Source organism: Pseudoliparis swirei, chromosome 5, assembly GCF_029220125.1.
Source record: "Pseudoliparis swirei isolate HS2019 ecotype Mariana Trench chromosome 5, NWPU_hadal_v1, whole genome shotgun sequence".
NCBI classification, from domain to species: domain Eukaryota; kingdom Metazoa; phylum Chordata; class Actinopteri; order Perciformes; family Liparidae; genus Pseudoliparis; species Pseudoliparis swirei.
The window spans coordinates 21,586,617-21,602,931 of NC_079392.1; the positions used below are offsets into that span (position 1 = coordinate 21,586,617).

A 16,315-nucleotide genomic window follows, 5' to 3' on the forward strand; every position below is an offset into this window, starting at 1 on the left:
CTCAAAGTATTCACAAACTTTCTTCACAGTACCCTTTCACAAACAATGAATAATTAGCTTGCAATACATTATTCCAGTCATAATATAACAAAATTAAATATTGATTGTATTATACAGCAGAAAAACACAGACAGGAGTGTGCAATGAAGTACTGCCGTAAAGCACATCGTTGAAACAACAAAAATCATTGTATGGTCTTGAAACTGCATTTTTTAAAACTTTATAAATATCAGTAATAATAATAAAAAAAGATCCAATGGAAGATAAATCAAACATTGAAATGGAAATTTCACTGAAGAAAAAGGAAAAAGGATACTTTATTTACTTCATCATACTACCGGCATTCCTATTAGGTTACTGTGTAGAAGTACAGTCCTTTACCCACAATGTACAAGCAATAGCACCAAATAAATACAGGAAATACACACCAATATAATATTCATAAGAAAGCACTGAGTGAAAGTTACTTAAAATATATCAACTTCAAAATAGAAAGTAAAGCAAAGATTCTCCTTCTCATCATCTCCAATGTTTAACAGTCATATATTAAAAATGTTTACAGTAAAATTGTCAAGAAAAATTAAACAACATACAAATAATCATGTCTAAGACCGATACATTAATATCCTGCTGATAATGCTCCACTTAGTATTTCTGTGTGTTGCATTATAGAAGCTCCATATATACGTCCTATTAGAGGTAGTCGTAATGAGAATGACAAAGAATAAGTGTTTACAAAAAAATATATGATAGATAGATAGATATATACTTTATTAATCCCCAAGGGGAAATTTGTCGAGTCAGTAGCAGCAACACACAAGAATAAAAAAACAAAACACAAAATATAAGAAGGGTTAGGGTGATCTGGCAAGAGATGAACTGTTGTAGAGCCTCATAGCCGTCGGCAGGAATGTTCTCCTGTATCTCTCCTTGTGGCAGCGGAGCGTGAGGAGACGTCTGGAAAGTATCCTCTGTCCCTGTGAGGGAGGTGGGGTCCGGTGTCCAATATGGACACCAGTTTCTTCAACGACCTCCTCTCCACCACCTGTTCCAGGTGCTCCAGCTGGCAGCCGATGATGGAGCCAGCCTTCCTAACCAGTTTGTTAAGACGGCTGGTGTCACGGGCCACGATGCTGCTCGCCCAGCAGACAATGGCAAAGTGCAGCACACTGGCGACAACCGACTGGTAGAATAACTCCAGCATCTTGCTGCACACGTTGAAGGATCGAGCTTTCTCAGGAAAAAGAGTCTCCCTTCTTGTAAACAGCGTTGATGTTGGCCTTCCAGTTCAGTCGGCTGTCCTCCACCATGTCCACGTCACGCACCCAGGACACTCAGAGGTGTAGAGCTGTCGCCTCCTGAAGTCCACCACCATCTCTCTGGTCTTGGCCAGGTTCAGCCGCAGGTGGTTCTCATCGCCCACTTTACAAGTCACCACACCACTGCCAGCCTCCTCCCGTCCATCCCTAATACCACTGCAGAATCATCAGAGTACTAGTCACTGGTATACAGGGTGAAGAGGAAGGAGACAGAACAGTTCCTGTGGGGCTCACATCACTGACCACCGTTCCAGACAGCACACGCCCATTCTGACAAACTGTGGTCTGCCTGTGAGGTAGTCAGTGATCCAGGAGATGGTGGGCGGCTCCACGCCACTCAGCTTCTCACTCTCACCAGCAGCAGTGGCTGGATGGTGTTAAATGCACTGGAGAAGTCAAAGAAAGTGACTCTCACAGAGACACCGGTTCCATCCAGGTGCGACTGAGCTCGTTGCAGCAGGTAGATGATGATGGATGATGTATAATGTTAAGTTATGCAACAGAAAGTATTGAAATATTCACAGTGGAAAATCAGCTGGTTTACTTTTTTATGAACGGTGGTGTTCTCTCTCAAATAATACTTTGTATTCTAACACTGTGTCTAGTTAGGAGTATAGATAGATAGATAGATATATACTTTATTAATCCCCAAGGGGAAATTTGTCGAGTCAGTAGCAGCAACACACAAGAATAAAAAAACAAAACACAAAATATAAGAAGGGTTAGGGTGATCTGGCAAGAGGTGAACTGTTGTAGAGCCTCATAGCCGTCGGCAGGAATGTTCTCCTGTATCTCTCCTGTATATGCTGCTTTGACTGTATAGATGATACATTATACAAATCTTTTAAAACACGATGAAGCTGAAAACTTTCAAAATATTTCTCTAAACTCTTTTTGTCATATTAAGCTTTCCTGACATCACATTAAAACAAAAAACAGTGAAATGCTCTTAACTAACTGGCACTCCAAGCAAACAAAAAGATTGGATATGTAACTGTTCCTGACAGCACGTGCACGTATTTCCTGTCATGAAGCAACTTCTGGGTCGGAATTTCATTGTTGCACCAATAAGCTGAAACAAGAGATTGTAAGTTTGCACTGCAACTGCAAAAATGATCTTCGAACCCCGAATACTGGCTGAGCTCACCCTTACCTATCATGTTTCTAAGACTGTCCCTGCACCATTGCAAGACAACCTTCTAGCTAAAGGCTTCTGGTACATGGAGCCCTAAAGGGTGTCGCTCTTGTTTTCACATTGTGGTCTCACTGTTGCGGTGGTTGAGTGAATCATTCTCCTGGCAGATGAGCTGGTAGGGCTTCTCATTCTCCTCAATGACAGAGTTGCGCATCTCAGCATCCTGACTCTGCAGCTCTCCACGGGAAAGGTGCTCCACAATTCCCGCCCCGAGGGAGTCACCCAGCACATTGGTGGTGGTCCGTAAGCGGTCCCTGGGGAGAGAGAGAGAGATTCAGATAAGAGAGAGGAACAAAATATATAGAGTAAAGGTGTAAAGCCAATGAAAACATTAGTGTTTATCTCCTATAAAAGCACTTACAGAGGAAAATGTATGCATGTGCCTCTAAACACAGGCTTTCTAATCTGTCACTCTGCATTATGCATCAATAACCTTTGTAGTGTTGGGACTTCTGAAGCCTCACAATGACATTTAGGCTGGCAGGCCCACAGAACAGGACACAGACCAATCCCCATCAAGCTGACATTTAGTGCGAACTCACAAGAACCAATCCACAGCGATGATCAGTGTTATGTCCTCCGTGGGCAGTCCCACCGATGTCAATACGATCACCATGGTAACCAGGCCAGCCTGAGGGATGCCTGCTGCTCCGATGCTGGCAGCAGTTGCTGTGATACTGAGTGGGCGGTGGGAGGGATGGAGAGGAGAGCAGAGACATTTATTAAAAGGGAAACAAACAAACAGCACATGTGCTGCGGGTGCATGGTGGGAGTAGCGGAATGAAAAAGAGTTATAACGTTATGCAAATGACAATTCAGTTTTCTATAAACTGTAGAGTGTAAAGTTGTGCACGTGTTGTCAAGGAGGATAATGCCATAAGGAATGAATGCATGTAATAATAAAACAAAGCAAACAGATCCACAAAATGAGACATAGGCAAGAGAGAGGCTAAACACAATTCACCTGCAGCATACTTTACCACTAGAAGGCCTGAACATAGAATTCTATTCAGCATTGAACCTCTTAAATTTGTAGGACTCAAAACTGACAAACGACAGTTTAAAAAAAGGATATTGACTTTTTTGTTCCAAGCTTTTTTCTTCCATGTCAAAATCATAGATTGTATAAAATATGGACGTAGTCTCTGTGAAGTCACCAAAAGCTTATTTTTAATTCATTATCGGTGAGTTTTATAAAATGTCAACCCCCACACAGGTGTCATGAACAGGGATATCAGCTAAAGAGACCCAAACTTCTTTTTTGCCAGTTTTTTACCAATTTCAATATTTTAACATGGGTGGCGTGGCTTGCTTTTTGAACCAGCCTCAAGTTGTCATTTGATGAACTGCAGTTTTAGGCACTTTCGGCATCGGCTTCATTCATCAGCATCGATGGTGACTGCTTGTTCAAAACATGGGGTCTAAATAACCCACAATGCAACTCCACTGCTGGCAGTTTGACCGTAGATTTCGGGGGATTATGTTAGTAGCCAAACATGAACAAATGGTTCTTTTCTTCTGATTCTTTTGCGAGTTCGATTCATATTGGAATGAAACCAATTCTGTACAGCCGCACATGTGAGTCCCCGTGAAAAAATATATTTTGTATTTCACTCATTTCAGGCCAAAATAAGTTGGAATGAAAAGGATGACATCGCGAGCTCCATGCCTCTAACAGTACACTACAGTATTTGTTGTCTTTGGTGGAAACCAAAACTACCAAAACTAAATAAGGGTTACCTGATGGTCAGAATCTGCCCAAAGTTTAGATCCATGTCATTGACTTGGGCAATAAAGATGGCTGCCACAGCCTCGTAGAGGGCGGTGCCATCCATGTTGATGGTGGCACCCACAGGGAGGATGAAACGTGTCACTCGTTTATCCACACGGTTGTTCTCCTCCAGACAGCGGAAAGTGATGGGCAGGGTAGCAGAGCTGAAGTATACAGGGAGAGAGCGTTTTGGACTCAGACTGACAAAACAATATACACAATATCTCCGATCAATTTCACATAACATGTTGCTGCTGCCCCGTTGACAGCAGTACATTGCTCTGCTCCAGTGCTGGTGCTCATGTCTGCTTCTCCAAACCGAGGCTATGCCGACCACCATTTACTAAGACTTTGTATAAGTACCTTTTACAACCACACTTCAAAATACCCAAACTATCCCTTTAAGGTCATGGACATCAGTATCTGAGCAAGACAGAGGATGACATTCACCTAGATGAGGTTCCCAGAGCAGTGATGAGTGCCTGGAGAAGACCACTGATGAAGCTGAAAGGATTCTTCCTGGTCACCAGGAAGTAGAGCAGTGGCAGGACGAAGAGGCCGTGAATGAGGAGACCCACAATGACCGACACGGTGTACATCCCCAGCTGACCGCCCACCTCCGCCAGATTCTTCATCTCCACAATCTTCCCTGCAATCAGGAACAGGATGCCGACTGGAGCATACCTGAGAGACAGACACACATGTTAAGCCACTATAGCGTATTTCTGCAACCAGCTTTGTCCTTCAGAATAAGACCAAAACAACTGATTCATTCATTCCTGTACAGGTTAGCATTTAGGACTGTAAATGTTACACACCATTTTTAGCAATAAACAATACTCAAAACTGTAATTGTTAGTCTTAAGCCCTCCCAAAAAACTGTTAATTCCCTTAATTTTGTAAAACAAAATCATCAATGTTATATTCACTCTGTCTGACAGTACCATTGTTTAAACTCTTCGTTTAAATATTCAAACCACAAGTTTTATGGCTGGACCTGTCCATCAAATTTAAATATTATACTCAACTCATTGTATGAGGTATACGTTTGGAAGCTTTGGGATTTCCTCTAGATATTAAAATAAAAGATTGACCCAAAAGCAAGTTCGCCGGTTCTTTTAAGAAGGTAATCAGGTCATGACATGTCAAACATTAAGCAATAAAGCACATTTTATCATCAGAGAATCACAATGTATCATTAATAAGGAAGTTGAACTGCACATCAACACTGGTGTCTTAACTGACCAGATGATGATGGACACCAGCCTCATGATGGCTTCATTGAGGCTGTTGAAGAAGTCCCTGAGGGCCTGGCCCTGCTGCTTCATGCTGCCAATGACCAGACCGAAGCACATGGAGAAAACCACCAAACCCAGAGCGTTCACGCCATTAGAGGAGCCGGACACAGGGACAGTCTCCTCCACTGTCTCCTGGAATAGAAAACACGTGTAAGGAAAGAAACTATATTAGAGATTATAGAAATTATATTAATTCCTGCTTTGGTGATTAACACAAATTGTAAAGCGTATAAAAAGAAGAAAAGTTCATCCCTTATTGAATCCCCAGGGGGGGGGGGGGAAGTCTCACTGCACTCTGCCACTGCCACCCACCTGTATGGTGTGCAGCACCCTGCTGAGGTTCACACTCAGGTCAGACTCTGTCACGTTGAGGGAATCGGTGAGGTTCAGGGTCACTGTCACGTTCCTTGTGTGCACGGTCTTCTTGTACACTGTTTTATACTGCAAGAAAGAGCATGGAAGTTAAACGTAAATATCGTAATTATATGTTTGGGTTTTTTAAGTTTCTTTGTGTGAAATATGAGGAAAACTATTTTGATCTCACAGACGAGATTGATGATGGGAGTTGTATTGTATTACAATTGAAATGCATGTGTTAACCGATTCTAAAAATGAAAATCAAATATGTTAAATGGAATAATATTTCTGTTATATGACTGGTGGGAAAATACAGCCTCACCTGCTTGAAACAAGCCTCGACCAGATTGGGAGGAAACATGTTCCTGAGATTGAAACAAATTATACATTATTTTATTTATGCTCATACTTTTTGATAAAAACAACACCACATGAGTCGCAGCAGGTTGTACATTTTGTAATACTACAACATGTTAATAAATAACCATGGGATGATCATGGGTGAATTCTCACTTACAACCATTCTTTTGATGTCTGAATGCCCTCAAAGCTAAATAAAGCCTTTCGGAAAATGCCCTCATTCGTTTTCTTGCCGAAAGTCAGATGAGAAGATGTTTACCACTCTCACATCTGTTCATTAGATATGAAGCTACAGCCATCAGCCATTTACTGTATCTTAGTTTAGCTTAGCATAAAGACTGGAAACAGGGGGAAACCACTTGCTTGTCACTCTCCAAAAGTAAGCAGCTCTGAATATCACTACTTATCATGGTTAATCTTGTGTCTTTCAATCCTTCTAAAAACAAAGGATTATGTGTGGTTTGTTGTGTACCAGACTATCCCTGAGTCACTGCTAGGCTAAGCTAACTGGCTTCTGGCTACAGTATTATTACCTTCGCATTGAAAATGCGGAAGGTTATGTTATGATCGCCGTGTATTTATTTATTCATTTATTTATTTATTTGTAGCCTATGCGTGTTACTCGCATAACTAAAAAAGTATTAAACCGAATCGTATGAAATTTGGTGGGATGATTGGTTATTATCTGGGGACCATTTGATTATATTTTGGGATCGATTGGGTCAAAGGTCAAGGTAATGAAAAGGTAAAGATCTTCTTTTTACCATTGCATGTCAATTGTTATCCAATTGACATGCAACTAATGCCAAAATGTTCATAATTCAATGCCCAATCTTGTGATATGCGAAGGTATGCTCTCTACCGAGTGCCCATTCTAGTTATTAAGTGTGGTGGTATTGATCTTCTCATCTGACTCTTGTTATTTCTACCTTTAAATGTGAAAAATGCCCAATTGTGACTCAAAACAAGTGATACAGTGAGAACACCAGGTGTGTGCCTTCATAAGTAAGTTGAGTCGAGTCTCTTGCTGTTACCTGATGAGATCCAGGAACGCATCAGCAGCTTGAACTGGTTCTATGTTCCCGCTGTTGGTTACCGGACTGTCCCTGCTGCCTTTGCCCGGCCGGATGATTATCACGGTAACGATGCCGATGAAAACGGCAATCAGGGTTGTCACCATGTAGTAGACCACTGCACGCATACCCATCTTACCTGACGCTTTGCTGTCCAAGGAGGAAATACCTGAGATAGAATAAGTCCATTTGAATTCAGTTTGCTGCAACATTTTGCCATCAATATGTTTGTGCTCATTAAAAGCCAACCTGTGACCAGACTGGAGACGATGAGAGGCAACACCAGCATCTGCAGCATTCTCATTAGAAGCTCCCCTGGAAAGGCAAAGTACTTGATCTCTCTCAGGGACAGGTTGTGGGGGCGAAGAGCAAAGCCCAGGATTACACCTGAATGGATTTACACGTGGACACAAGAGCACAAATGTCAAGTGACTTCAGAGAAAATAGTTACGCCTCCACTTGTTTCCCCTCTTCACTCACCCAGAGCCACGGCGGCAACAGTGAAAAGAACAAACAGGTTCCTCTTGAGGAAACCTTTGACGTTTTCCCGACTGACGGAGCCTATCCTCTCCTTCAAGCTGCCGGCTTTCCTCTCCATGGCCTTTCGGAGGCGTCTCCGCAAGTCTCCTCTCTCTGCAATTGGGGGTCTTTCCGCGTCCTCGTTTAGGAAAAGACTGGCACTGGTGGGGGGCTTCTCATTCATAATCAGCTCCAGCACTTGGTCCAGGAGGCAGGTCTCTTGAGAAACTGGGCAGGGAGCAGACAACATAGAGGGAGAAATAATCGGTCACATATTTTGTTCACGTTTCATTTTTTGGCGGGTTGGAATATAGATGGATAGACATCCAACACGCAGAAAGCATCCGCTCCATCACCCAAAACAGACGATGGAACCGTGAGTGTAAACAGGACGCAGCGTCACATCAAATGGACCAGGGCTGCTGTGCTTGAAAGATTTAATCAATTGATTAAGAGTTCAAATAAAAACCAAGTCAAGCTGTGATAAGCAATAATCAGAGTTACAATAAAGCAGATTAAAAAAAAAAAACATGTTACACTGCAGGTCACTTACTACGTGGCGACAAAAACATGCTGGCCGGGACATCATGGGCTTAGATCGGCAATCGCTACAGCGTGAAGCTGGTATTGATTTCACCTTGTGAGTCTGTGAGTGTGAGTGTGCCTGCATGTGTGTGCGTGAGTGTGTGTGTGTGTGTGTGTGTGTGTGTGTGTGTGTCAAACTGTTGTCCTGGAGACCCATATTGTGGTTTTGAGTCCTTTGCAAGCTGTTTTTTTTACGTCTGTCTGTGGACAGATTATAATACTGCAACAGCACCACAACCGTGCAAGATGCAGTACTGTAAGTCTACAGGTGTGTAGTTTAGATCACAGGTGAGTGGGGTAGTAAATTAGGCACATGCTAATTGGGGGGCCAATTAGCATGTGCCTGGTGTGATCCCATTCCAAGATGGTCTCCAGTTGTATATTAAATATATTTAGGATTTATTCTGTTCTTTGGACAAGCAAGCAATGTGAAGACATCAACTTTGATTATTTTACAAAGTTATTTTACAATTATTTATGGATTAACAACAACAGTGGCTGTTCGTTTAAATTCTTCGGATCTATAGATTATCTATGTTTCCTCTGAATCCCACTTTGCTAACGGACCTGCGCTTAAAGAACAATACAGAACAGACAGCCTCTTCATCTGCTTGTCCTTTAAAAGCTCCAACACCTTTATATTTTCATTTCCCCTAGGGGGATCTCCAAAGTCTTCATCTATTAGAACTGCATAATTCTTCTGTCTATTGATTTACTTTTGTCCATTGTTCTGAGGTATGTTGCGGTATGACCCTGGATAATTCAAGGCCATTATTTAGTCAGAAGCATAATAATCGAGATAATAAAAACAAGAGAGTGCTGATGATTCTATTTCACCATTTCTGAGTGTTGAATGAATGAGTGTGGATACAAAGATGCAGTTTCTAGAGCTCTAATTTAGCAGGGAAATGGTTTACCATCTAAAAAAAAAATGTCATGCTCTGTGCATGCAGTGTGAGTCCCATAAAGAAAACGATGAAGGAACAATGAAGCCTCAGTGAAGCAATTACACCGTAAAAAACATCAGCTGCTTAAAGACATAAAGACAGAAGTCCGCCATGCTTAAAACACATTTTATATACTAATTTAAAGAACATCAAGAGCATTAATTTGCATTTCATATACATTTTCAACAATCCCTGTTTTTGATAATTTTTCATTAGACAACATGATGAGATGAGTATATCTTTTCAATCATGACAGCAACTAAACGCAGACTTGAAATCAGTGGATAGATTTATAAATACACAATTATAGCATTGAATATTCAAGTGTTAAAGCACTGATCAAAGCGACCGTCAAATGGACAGAAACACCATATTTTCTTATTTTAAAAGACATCATTTCCAGCCTGAGTAATCAACTGCAGTCTAGTCACGGTATTGTACGGTTTTAATACATTTGTCACTGAGTTTCTTTTGAGCAGCTGTGTTGCCAAGTAGTCTAAAGCCACCAACTCTGGCTCAAACTGCTCCTTCTTAGCCAGACTCTGCTTCTGTCTGACAACCCAAACATCCAGCAATAAATGAGGACAGATAAGTGATAAACATGTAAACAGAGCAAGGACATTATGTATAATAGTAATGGAAAGAATCAGTAAACCTGTCATGGTTATACAGATAACAACAACATATCTTAATAATTCTACAACCACTTCAGTATTAAACACCAGTAAACATTTCATATACTTAAAGTTGAACTCAGTGGCATAAGTGTTGTTGGTTGAAAGGCATGCAGATGGGAGAGAGAGCACCTTTCACACCTCAAGAGAGAGACACTGCAGACTTAAAACATACTGACACAGGGGCCTTATCGTAAGCTGTAATATACACATAAAAAATGTGTGTTTAGGTTTATCCTCATTTTCTTTATGTACACTGTTGCATCACAAGTATGATACTCTCAGAAAACCCTCAGACATAACTTATATTTGTATTTATTTTTTGCCCAAACTTGTTCTCACTGATTTCATAAAACAAGAATGGTTTGTTCAAGATGAGAGCAGGTACACCATAAATGCTATCATAAAGATACTACAATCTCAAATATACATTAAAGAAGTTGCAATTTTTCTGTCCTGCTAATATCCAGTTTTCTCCAAATAAATACACAAAACACAGAGGCAGAAAAAGCTTCTTCGCTCTGCTAACCACAGTGAACTGCTCGCTGGTTACTCACCGCTCATGGTGTCGAACAGTCGGATCAAAGTCAGGTAACACAGTGAGCGGTGGAGAGAGTCCGGATGGAGTGTGAGAGTGTCCAGAGCTGAGAGGCTCAATGACAGGGCGTCCCACTGCTCTGCTCTCATAAGCAGACAGACATGAAAAGGCCTCTCATATGGCCTGACCTTCTGACACACACACACACACACACACAGGCGAGCGCACATGCACACTGAACTGCCAACCTTTTTTTCAGTCAGACGAGTCCATTAAAAGTCAAATCCAGCCATTTCGTTTCCATCCCCTAATCCGACTCTGCACCTTGAACAAAGATTCTTTACACTTCTGATCTACTTCCTTGAGCACGTTGCACATGGTCCTGTTCATGTCAGTTCAACAAGCCAACATGACATTGGGATGTGAACAAAACAACATCCAGCCCAACATCTTGGGATTTTAGGTGACAGCACTATTACAAGTGGAAATCTGCCACGAAGATTACTCAGCTGGATAATGTCTCTAACTGAATTTGTTTTTATAGCTTGACCCATATTGACAACAGGGAGATGTATGGTCGTGCCTTGAGGGATTAAGCTCTGAAGCTAAACCAAAGGCTATCCTTAGCTGTGTGTACTGTAGCTGTTTCGTTTTCTCAAACAAATACGTAAACAAACAAAAATAAACACACAACATGAGAAAAATAAATAGAATCTATAAAATATCGACGTAGTCCTTGTGACATCATAGGTTTCTGAAGAGCCAACGGGAAGCTAGAAGTGGTTGGCTCCAGCTGTCGCAATCTTGTTTTTATGGAACCAGTAGTGACCATATTCGGAAGAGAGGGTGAGTTATGGAAGAGCTGGCCTCGCTGGGGGAAACTCCGGCTAGCATTAAAAAAAACTAAGTTAGCATCTAACATTAGCGAGCCAGCTTAGTTAGCAAGGTGTAGCCATAACTTACATTCATAATTGTAATATTAATTGTGATGCTACTTTGTGCTAGCTAGACGCAGACAAGTTTAGATAATAAAGCTTTTCAACATACAAGTACTTTAAAATAAAACTAATTGTCGCGGCCAACTTCTCTTAGCGATAACGTTAACAAGCTACCGGGACTTCAATAAAAGAAGCGACAATGAAAAAATAAAACAACCGTATTAGGTGAGTGGCGTATAGAAGCTGTTCAATCGGACCTGAGTATGTCGATTTCACCAAAGCAAGCCTGTTGAGTGGAGTCAAGAGGTAGAGGTGTAAACAGGGGCAAAAGTCAAGCCCTCAGACACTACTGCATTTGTCCTTTTAATTATTAATATTTTAATCCTCATCTCACACGCCCCGCAAATGTATGGATGTGCAACACTAAATAGCTGCTGTAAGTCGCTTTGGATAAAAGCGTCTGCTAAATGACATGAAATGTAATGTAATATATCTTTAGTTTGTCGTCAGATGAGTTGTTTGTTCTGTCACAACCGAGAATGCATCAATATAATGTCACGATAGATAAATAGATAGATAGATAGATGAATGCAGGCTAATTAACGCACTAAAACAAAAAAAATTTAAACAAATGCATGATTATTTATTCATTTTTTCTTGTGATCCTTATATGAAAATGCATGAACTACATGAAACTTTCTACAAGAGAAAGAAAAGAGAGTCAGATACCCTGTTTTTCTGCCTTAAGTTGTGTCAAGCCGTCATGAGGAGCCGGATCCTTCCGTCTTCACCTGGATGTCCTCCCTGAAGACGCTGCAGAAACAGGGATTCAAAACTTTACAACCTCCAACACAACTTTCACTCAAACCGTGTCAGTACTTTCTGTACAAAAATAATGAGCACAAATTAAATCTTACACACCTCTGCCTGTCCAAGACGCTCCTCACACCGTCATGTGGATGCCTCTCTCTCCCTCCAGAACACAGCCGATAATGAACCAGTGTTGCCCACACACTGAATCTTCTCTCGTCAATGTCACTCTTACAGCATCTCCCGTTTTACTATCAAGCGGCTTGCGCTCGTCCATGAAGCCTCCGGCAGAGAAGAGCTCCTGGGAGGTCTGCGTGGGAGGAGGAGAGGTTAAGGATGCTTGAGGAGAGGAAAACATTAAAATACAGATAAACCACCTGCTGCCTGTGTGATATAATATTTATAAACCACTTTCTCAATGGATTTTATGTTCAGATAAATGTAAGAGAAAAGAAACAGCCACTTCCTAATAATGTGTATTAACTAAACATAGATCGCATCACTCATTCAGCTTATTAAATGCTGGCTTTGGGTCCTGAGTGAGCCTGTAGTATAAACAGTAGTACTCATTGTTCGCTCACTCACTGCTTTGAACCACTCTGGGGAATTCATGTATTTGTAACCCTTTGGCACTCAGCCTTCCACTCAAACTCCTACTCACCTCACAAACGTTGCATTGCAATGAAGTCAAAACACAAATTGAAAACAAATCTGCACTACGTGTGTCGATATCTTGAAGATGAGAGGAAGTGCAGGTTTCAGGTGACCAATTCAATTCAATTCAATTTAATTCAGTTTATTTGTATAGCCCATTTTCACAAATTACAAATTTGTCTCAGAGTGCTTTACAATCTGTACACATAGACATCCCTGTCCCAAAATCTCACATCGGATCAGGAAAAAAATCCCAAACAACCCTTCATGGGGAAAAAAAGGGAAGAAACCTTCAGGAGAGCAACAGAGGAGGATCCCTCTCCAAGATGGACAGAAGCAATAGATGTCATGTGGACAGAAGGACAGATTAGAGTTAAAACACATTCAATGAATATGACAGAGTGTATCAATAGTTCGTAGTAGGCATATTCCAGTGGGCTTCTGTACAAACAGAAGAAAAAGACCTTTGGGATAAATGTATGAACCTAAAACAAAGTTCACCAGATGTCCTTCACCATTAGAAGAATGAATAAACATATTCAATTCAATTCAGTTTATTTGTATAGCCCAATTTCACAAATTACAAATTTGTCTCGGAGTGCTTTACAATCTGTACACATAGACATCCCTGCCCCAAAACCTCACATCGGACCAGGAAAAACTCCCAAATAACCCTTCAGGGGGAAAAAAAAGGGAAGAAACCTGGAGGAGAGCAACAGAGGAGGATCCCTCTCCAGGATGGACAGATGCAATAGATGTAATGTGTACAGAAGGACAGATTTAGAGTTAAAATACATTCAATGAATATGACAGAGTGTATGAATAGTTCATAGTAGGCATATTCCACGATGGAGACCTCCACGATCCATCAGGCAGATGGCGGTGGGGAGGAGGAGTGGGCGGAGTCTCAACAGTGGGCGGAGTCTCAACAGGACAGTGGCGTAGTCATGAGCAGGAATTCCACGACCCAGACGATCCATCAGGCAGATGGGATCTATGCCGTCTCATAGGGTCCGATGACCCCATGAGACGTGAAGTCAAAAGGACTCGGGAAGAAAGCAGAGTTAGTAACGTGTGATTGAGAGATGAAAATTCATCCTTAAGGAGAGAAAAAAGAGGAGATAGGTACTCAGTGCATCCTAAAACGTCCCCCGGCAGCTATAAGCCTATCGCAGCATATCAAGGGGCTGGACCAGGGCAAACCTGATTCAGCCCTAACTATAAGCTCTGTCAAAGAGGAAGGTCTTAAGTCTACTCTTAAACGAGGTGACTGTGTCTGCCTCCCGGACTGAAATTGGAAGCTGGTTCCATAAAAGAGGAGCTTGATAACTAAAGGCTCTGGCTCCCATTCTACTTTTTAAGACTCTAGGAACTACAAGTAGTCCCGCATTTAGTGAGCGTAGCTCTCTAGTGGGGCAATATGGTACTACAAGCTCCTTAAGATATGATGGAGCATCACCAATCAAGGCTTTGTAGGTTAAGAGAAGAATTTTAAAAGTGATTCTTGATTTTACTGGGAGCCAGTGCAGAGCAGCTAGTGCAGGAGTGATGTGATCTCTTTTCTTAGTTTTAGTGAGAACACGAGCTGCAGCATTCTGGATCAACTGGAGGGACCTAAGAGATTTATTAGAGCAGCCTGATAATAAGGAGTTGCAGTAATCCAGTCTCAAGTAACGAACGCTGAACCAATTTTTCTGCATCTTTTGAGACAAGATGTGCCTGATTTTTGAAATATTACGTAGATGAAAGAATGCAGTCCTTGAGATTTGCTTTACGTGGGAGTTAAAGGACAAGTCCCGATCAAAGATAACGCCAAGATTCTTTACAGTGGTGTTGGATGCCAGGTCAATGCCGTCTACAGAATCCACATCACCAGATAATTGATCTCTGAGGTGCTCAGGGCCGATTAAAATTACTTCGGTTTTGTCTGAGTTTAACATCAAGAAGTTGCAGGTCATCCATGTTTTTATGTCTTTAAGACATGCTTGAATTTTACAGAGTTGGTTGCTCTCCTCTGGTTTTATCGATAGATATAGTTGAGTATCATCTGCATAACAATGAAAGTTTATGGAGTGTTTCCTGATAATATTGCCCAAAGGAAGCATGTATAAGGTAAATAAAATTGGTCCAAGCACGGAACCTTGTGGAACTCCGTGATTAACGTTGGTGGTTATCGAGGCGTCATCGTTTACAAATACAAACTGAGATCGATCTGATAAATAGGATTTAAACCAAATTAGTGCCGTGCCTGAAATGCCAATCGACTGCTCCAGTCTCTGTAACAGGATGTCATGGTCAATGGTGTCGAATGCAGCACTAAGGTCTAACAAGACCAGGACAGAGAGGAGTCCTTTATCTGCTGCCATTAAGAGGTCATTTGTAATTTTCACCAGTGCCGTCTCGGTGCTGTGGTGTTTTCTAAATCCTGATTGAAATTTCTCAAATAAACTATTATGATGTAGAAAGTCGCACAACTGATTTGCGACCACTTTCTCAAGGATCTTGGAGAGGAAGGGGAGGTTAGAGATCGGTCTGTAGTTAGCCAATACCTCTGGATCCAGAGTGGGCTTCTTCAGGAGAGGTTTAATAACAGCCACCTTGAAGGAGTGTGGTACGTGGCCTGTTAGCAGAGACACATTGATAATATCTAATAGAGAGCCGCCAATTAAAGGCTAAACGTCTTTAAGCAGCCTCGTCGGGATGGGGTCCAAGAGACAGGTAGACGGGTTAGAAGTAGAAACCGTTGAAGATAATTGGTCACGGTTGATGGGAGAAAAGCCCTCCAAATATACACCAGGGCATACAGCGGTTTCCAAGGCCATTCCACTTGAGGACAGATTGGCACTGGCTATGGGCAAGAGAATATTAATCTTGTCCCTAATAGTTAAAATCTTTTCATTAAAGAAGTTCATAAAGTCATTACCACTAAGGTTTATAGGAATGCTCGGCTCCACAGAGCTGTGACTCTCTGTCAGCCTGGCTACAGTGCTGAAGAGAAACCTGGGGTTGTTTTTATTTTTTTCTATTACTGATGAGTAATAGGCTGCTCTGGCATTACGGAGGGCCTTCTTATATGTTTTAAGACTATCTCGCCAAACTAAGCGGGATTCTTCGAGATTAGTTGAACGCCATATGCGTTCAAGCTTTCGTGACGTTTGCTTTAGTTTGCGGGTCTGAGGGTTATACCAGGGAGCAAACCTCCTCTTCCTCACTGTCTTCTTCTTCAGAGGGGCTATCGAGTCCAGTGTCATTCTCAAAGAGCCTGTGGCACTGTCAA

The 16,315-nt window shown here is 41.6% G+C and overlaps 1 protein-coding gene across 2 annotated transcripts; it reads right to left on the reverse strand.

Annotated features, from left to right (window-relative positions):
• Nucleotides 1-1,807: 1,807 nt before the first annotated feature.
• Nucleotides 1,808-14,061, reverse strand: slc1a6 (solute carrier family 1 member 6). 2 transcript variants are annotated; one of them, XM_056414431.1, is made up of 13 exons: nt 13,272-14,061; nt 12,496-13,116; nt 12,304-12,387; nt 7,854-8,120; nt 7,623-7,760; nt 7,335-7,542; nt 6,263-6,305; nt 5,896-6,024; nt 5,531-5,715; nt 4,736-4,969; nt 4,255-4,449; nt 3,057-3,191; nt 1,808-2,768 (listed from the first exon to the last, which is right to left on the reverse strand). In XM_056414431.1, exons 4-13 carry the CDS (start codon nt 8,074-8,076, stop codon nt 2,570-2,572), a joined length of 1,689 nt encoding a protein of 562 aa, XP_056270406.1. In that variant the 5' UTR covers nt 8,077-8,120; nt 12,304-12,387; nt 12,496-13,116; nt 13,272-14,061; the 3' UTR covers nt 1,808-2,569. The 2 variants fall into 2 exon arrangements, with proteins under 2 accessions (XP_056270406.1, XP_056270404.1); XM_056414429.1 differs by lacking the exons at nt 12,304-12,387; nt 12,496-13,116; nt 13,272-14,061 and having other exon boundaries at nt 7,854-8,183.
• Nucleotides 14,062-16,315: the final 2,254 nt, after the last annotated feature.

Coding starts and splice junctions, on each gene's coding strand:
- slc1a6 (XM_056414429.1), bottom strand. CDS start 8,142: ATGTTGTCTGCTCCCTGCCCAGTTTCTCAAGAGACCTGCCTCCTGGAC. Junction 4,450..4,735: donor GCTCTGGGAACCTCATCTAG/GTGAATGTCATC, acceptor TGTATACTTCAG/CTCTGCTACCCTGCCCATCA. Junction 3,192..4,254: donor GGGCAGATTCTGACCATCAG/GTAACCCTTATT, acceptor CCGCCCACTCAG/TATCACAGCAACTGCTGCCA.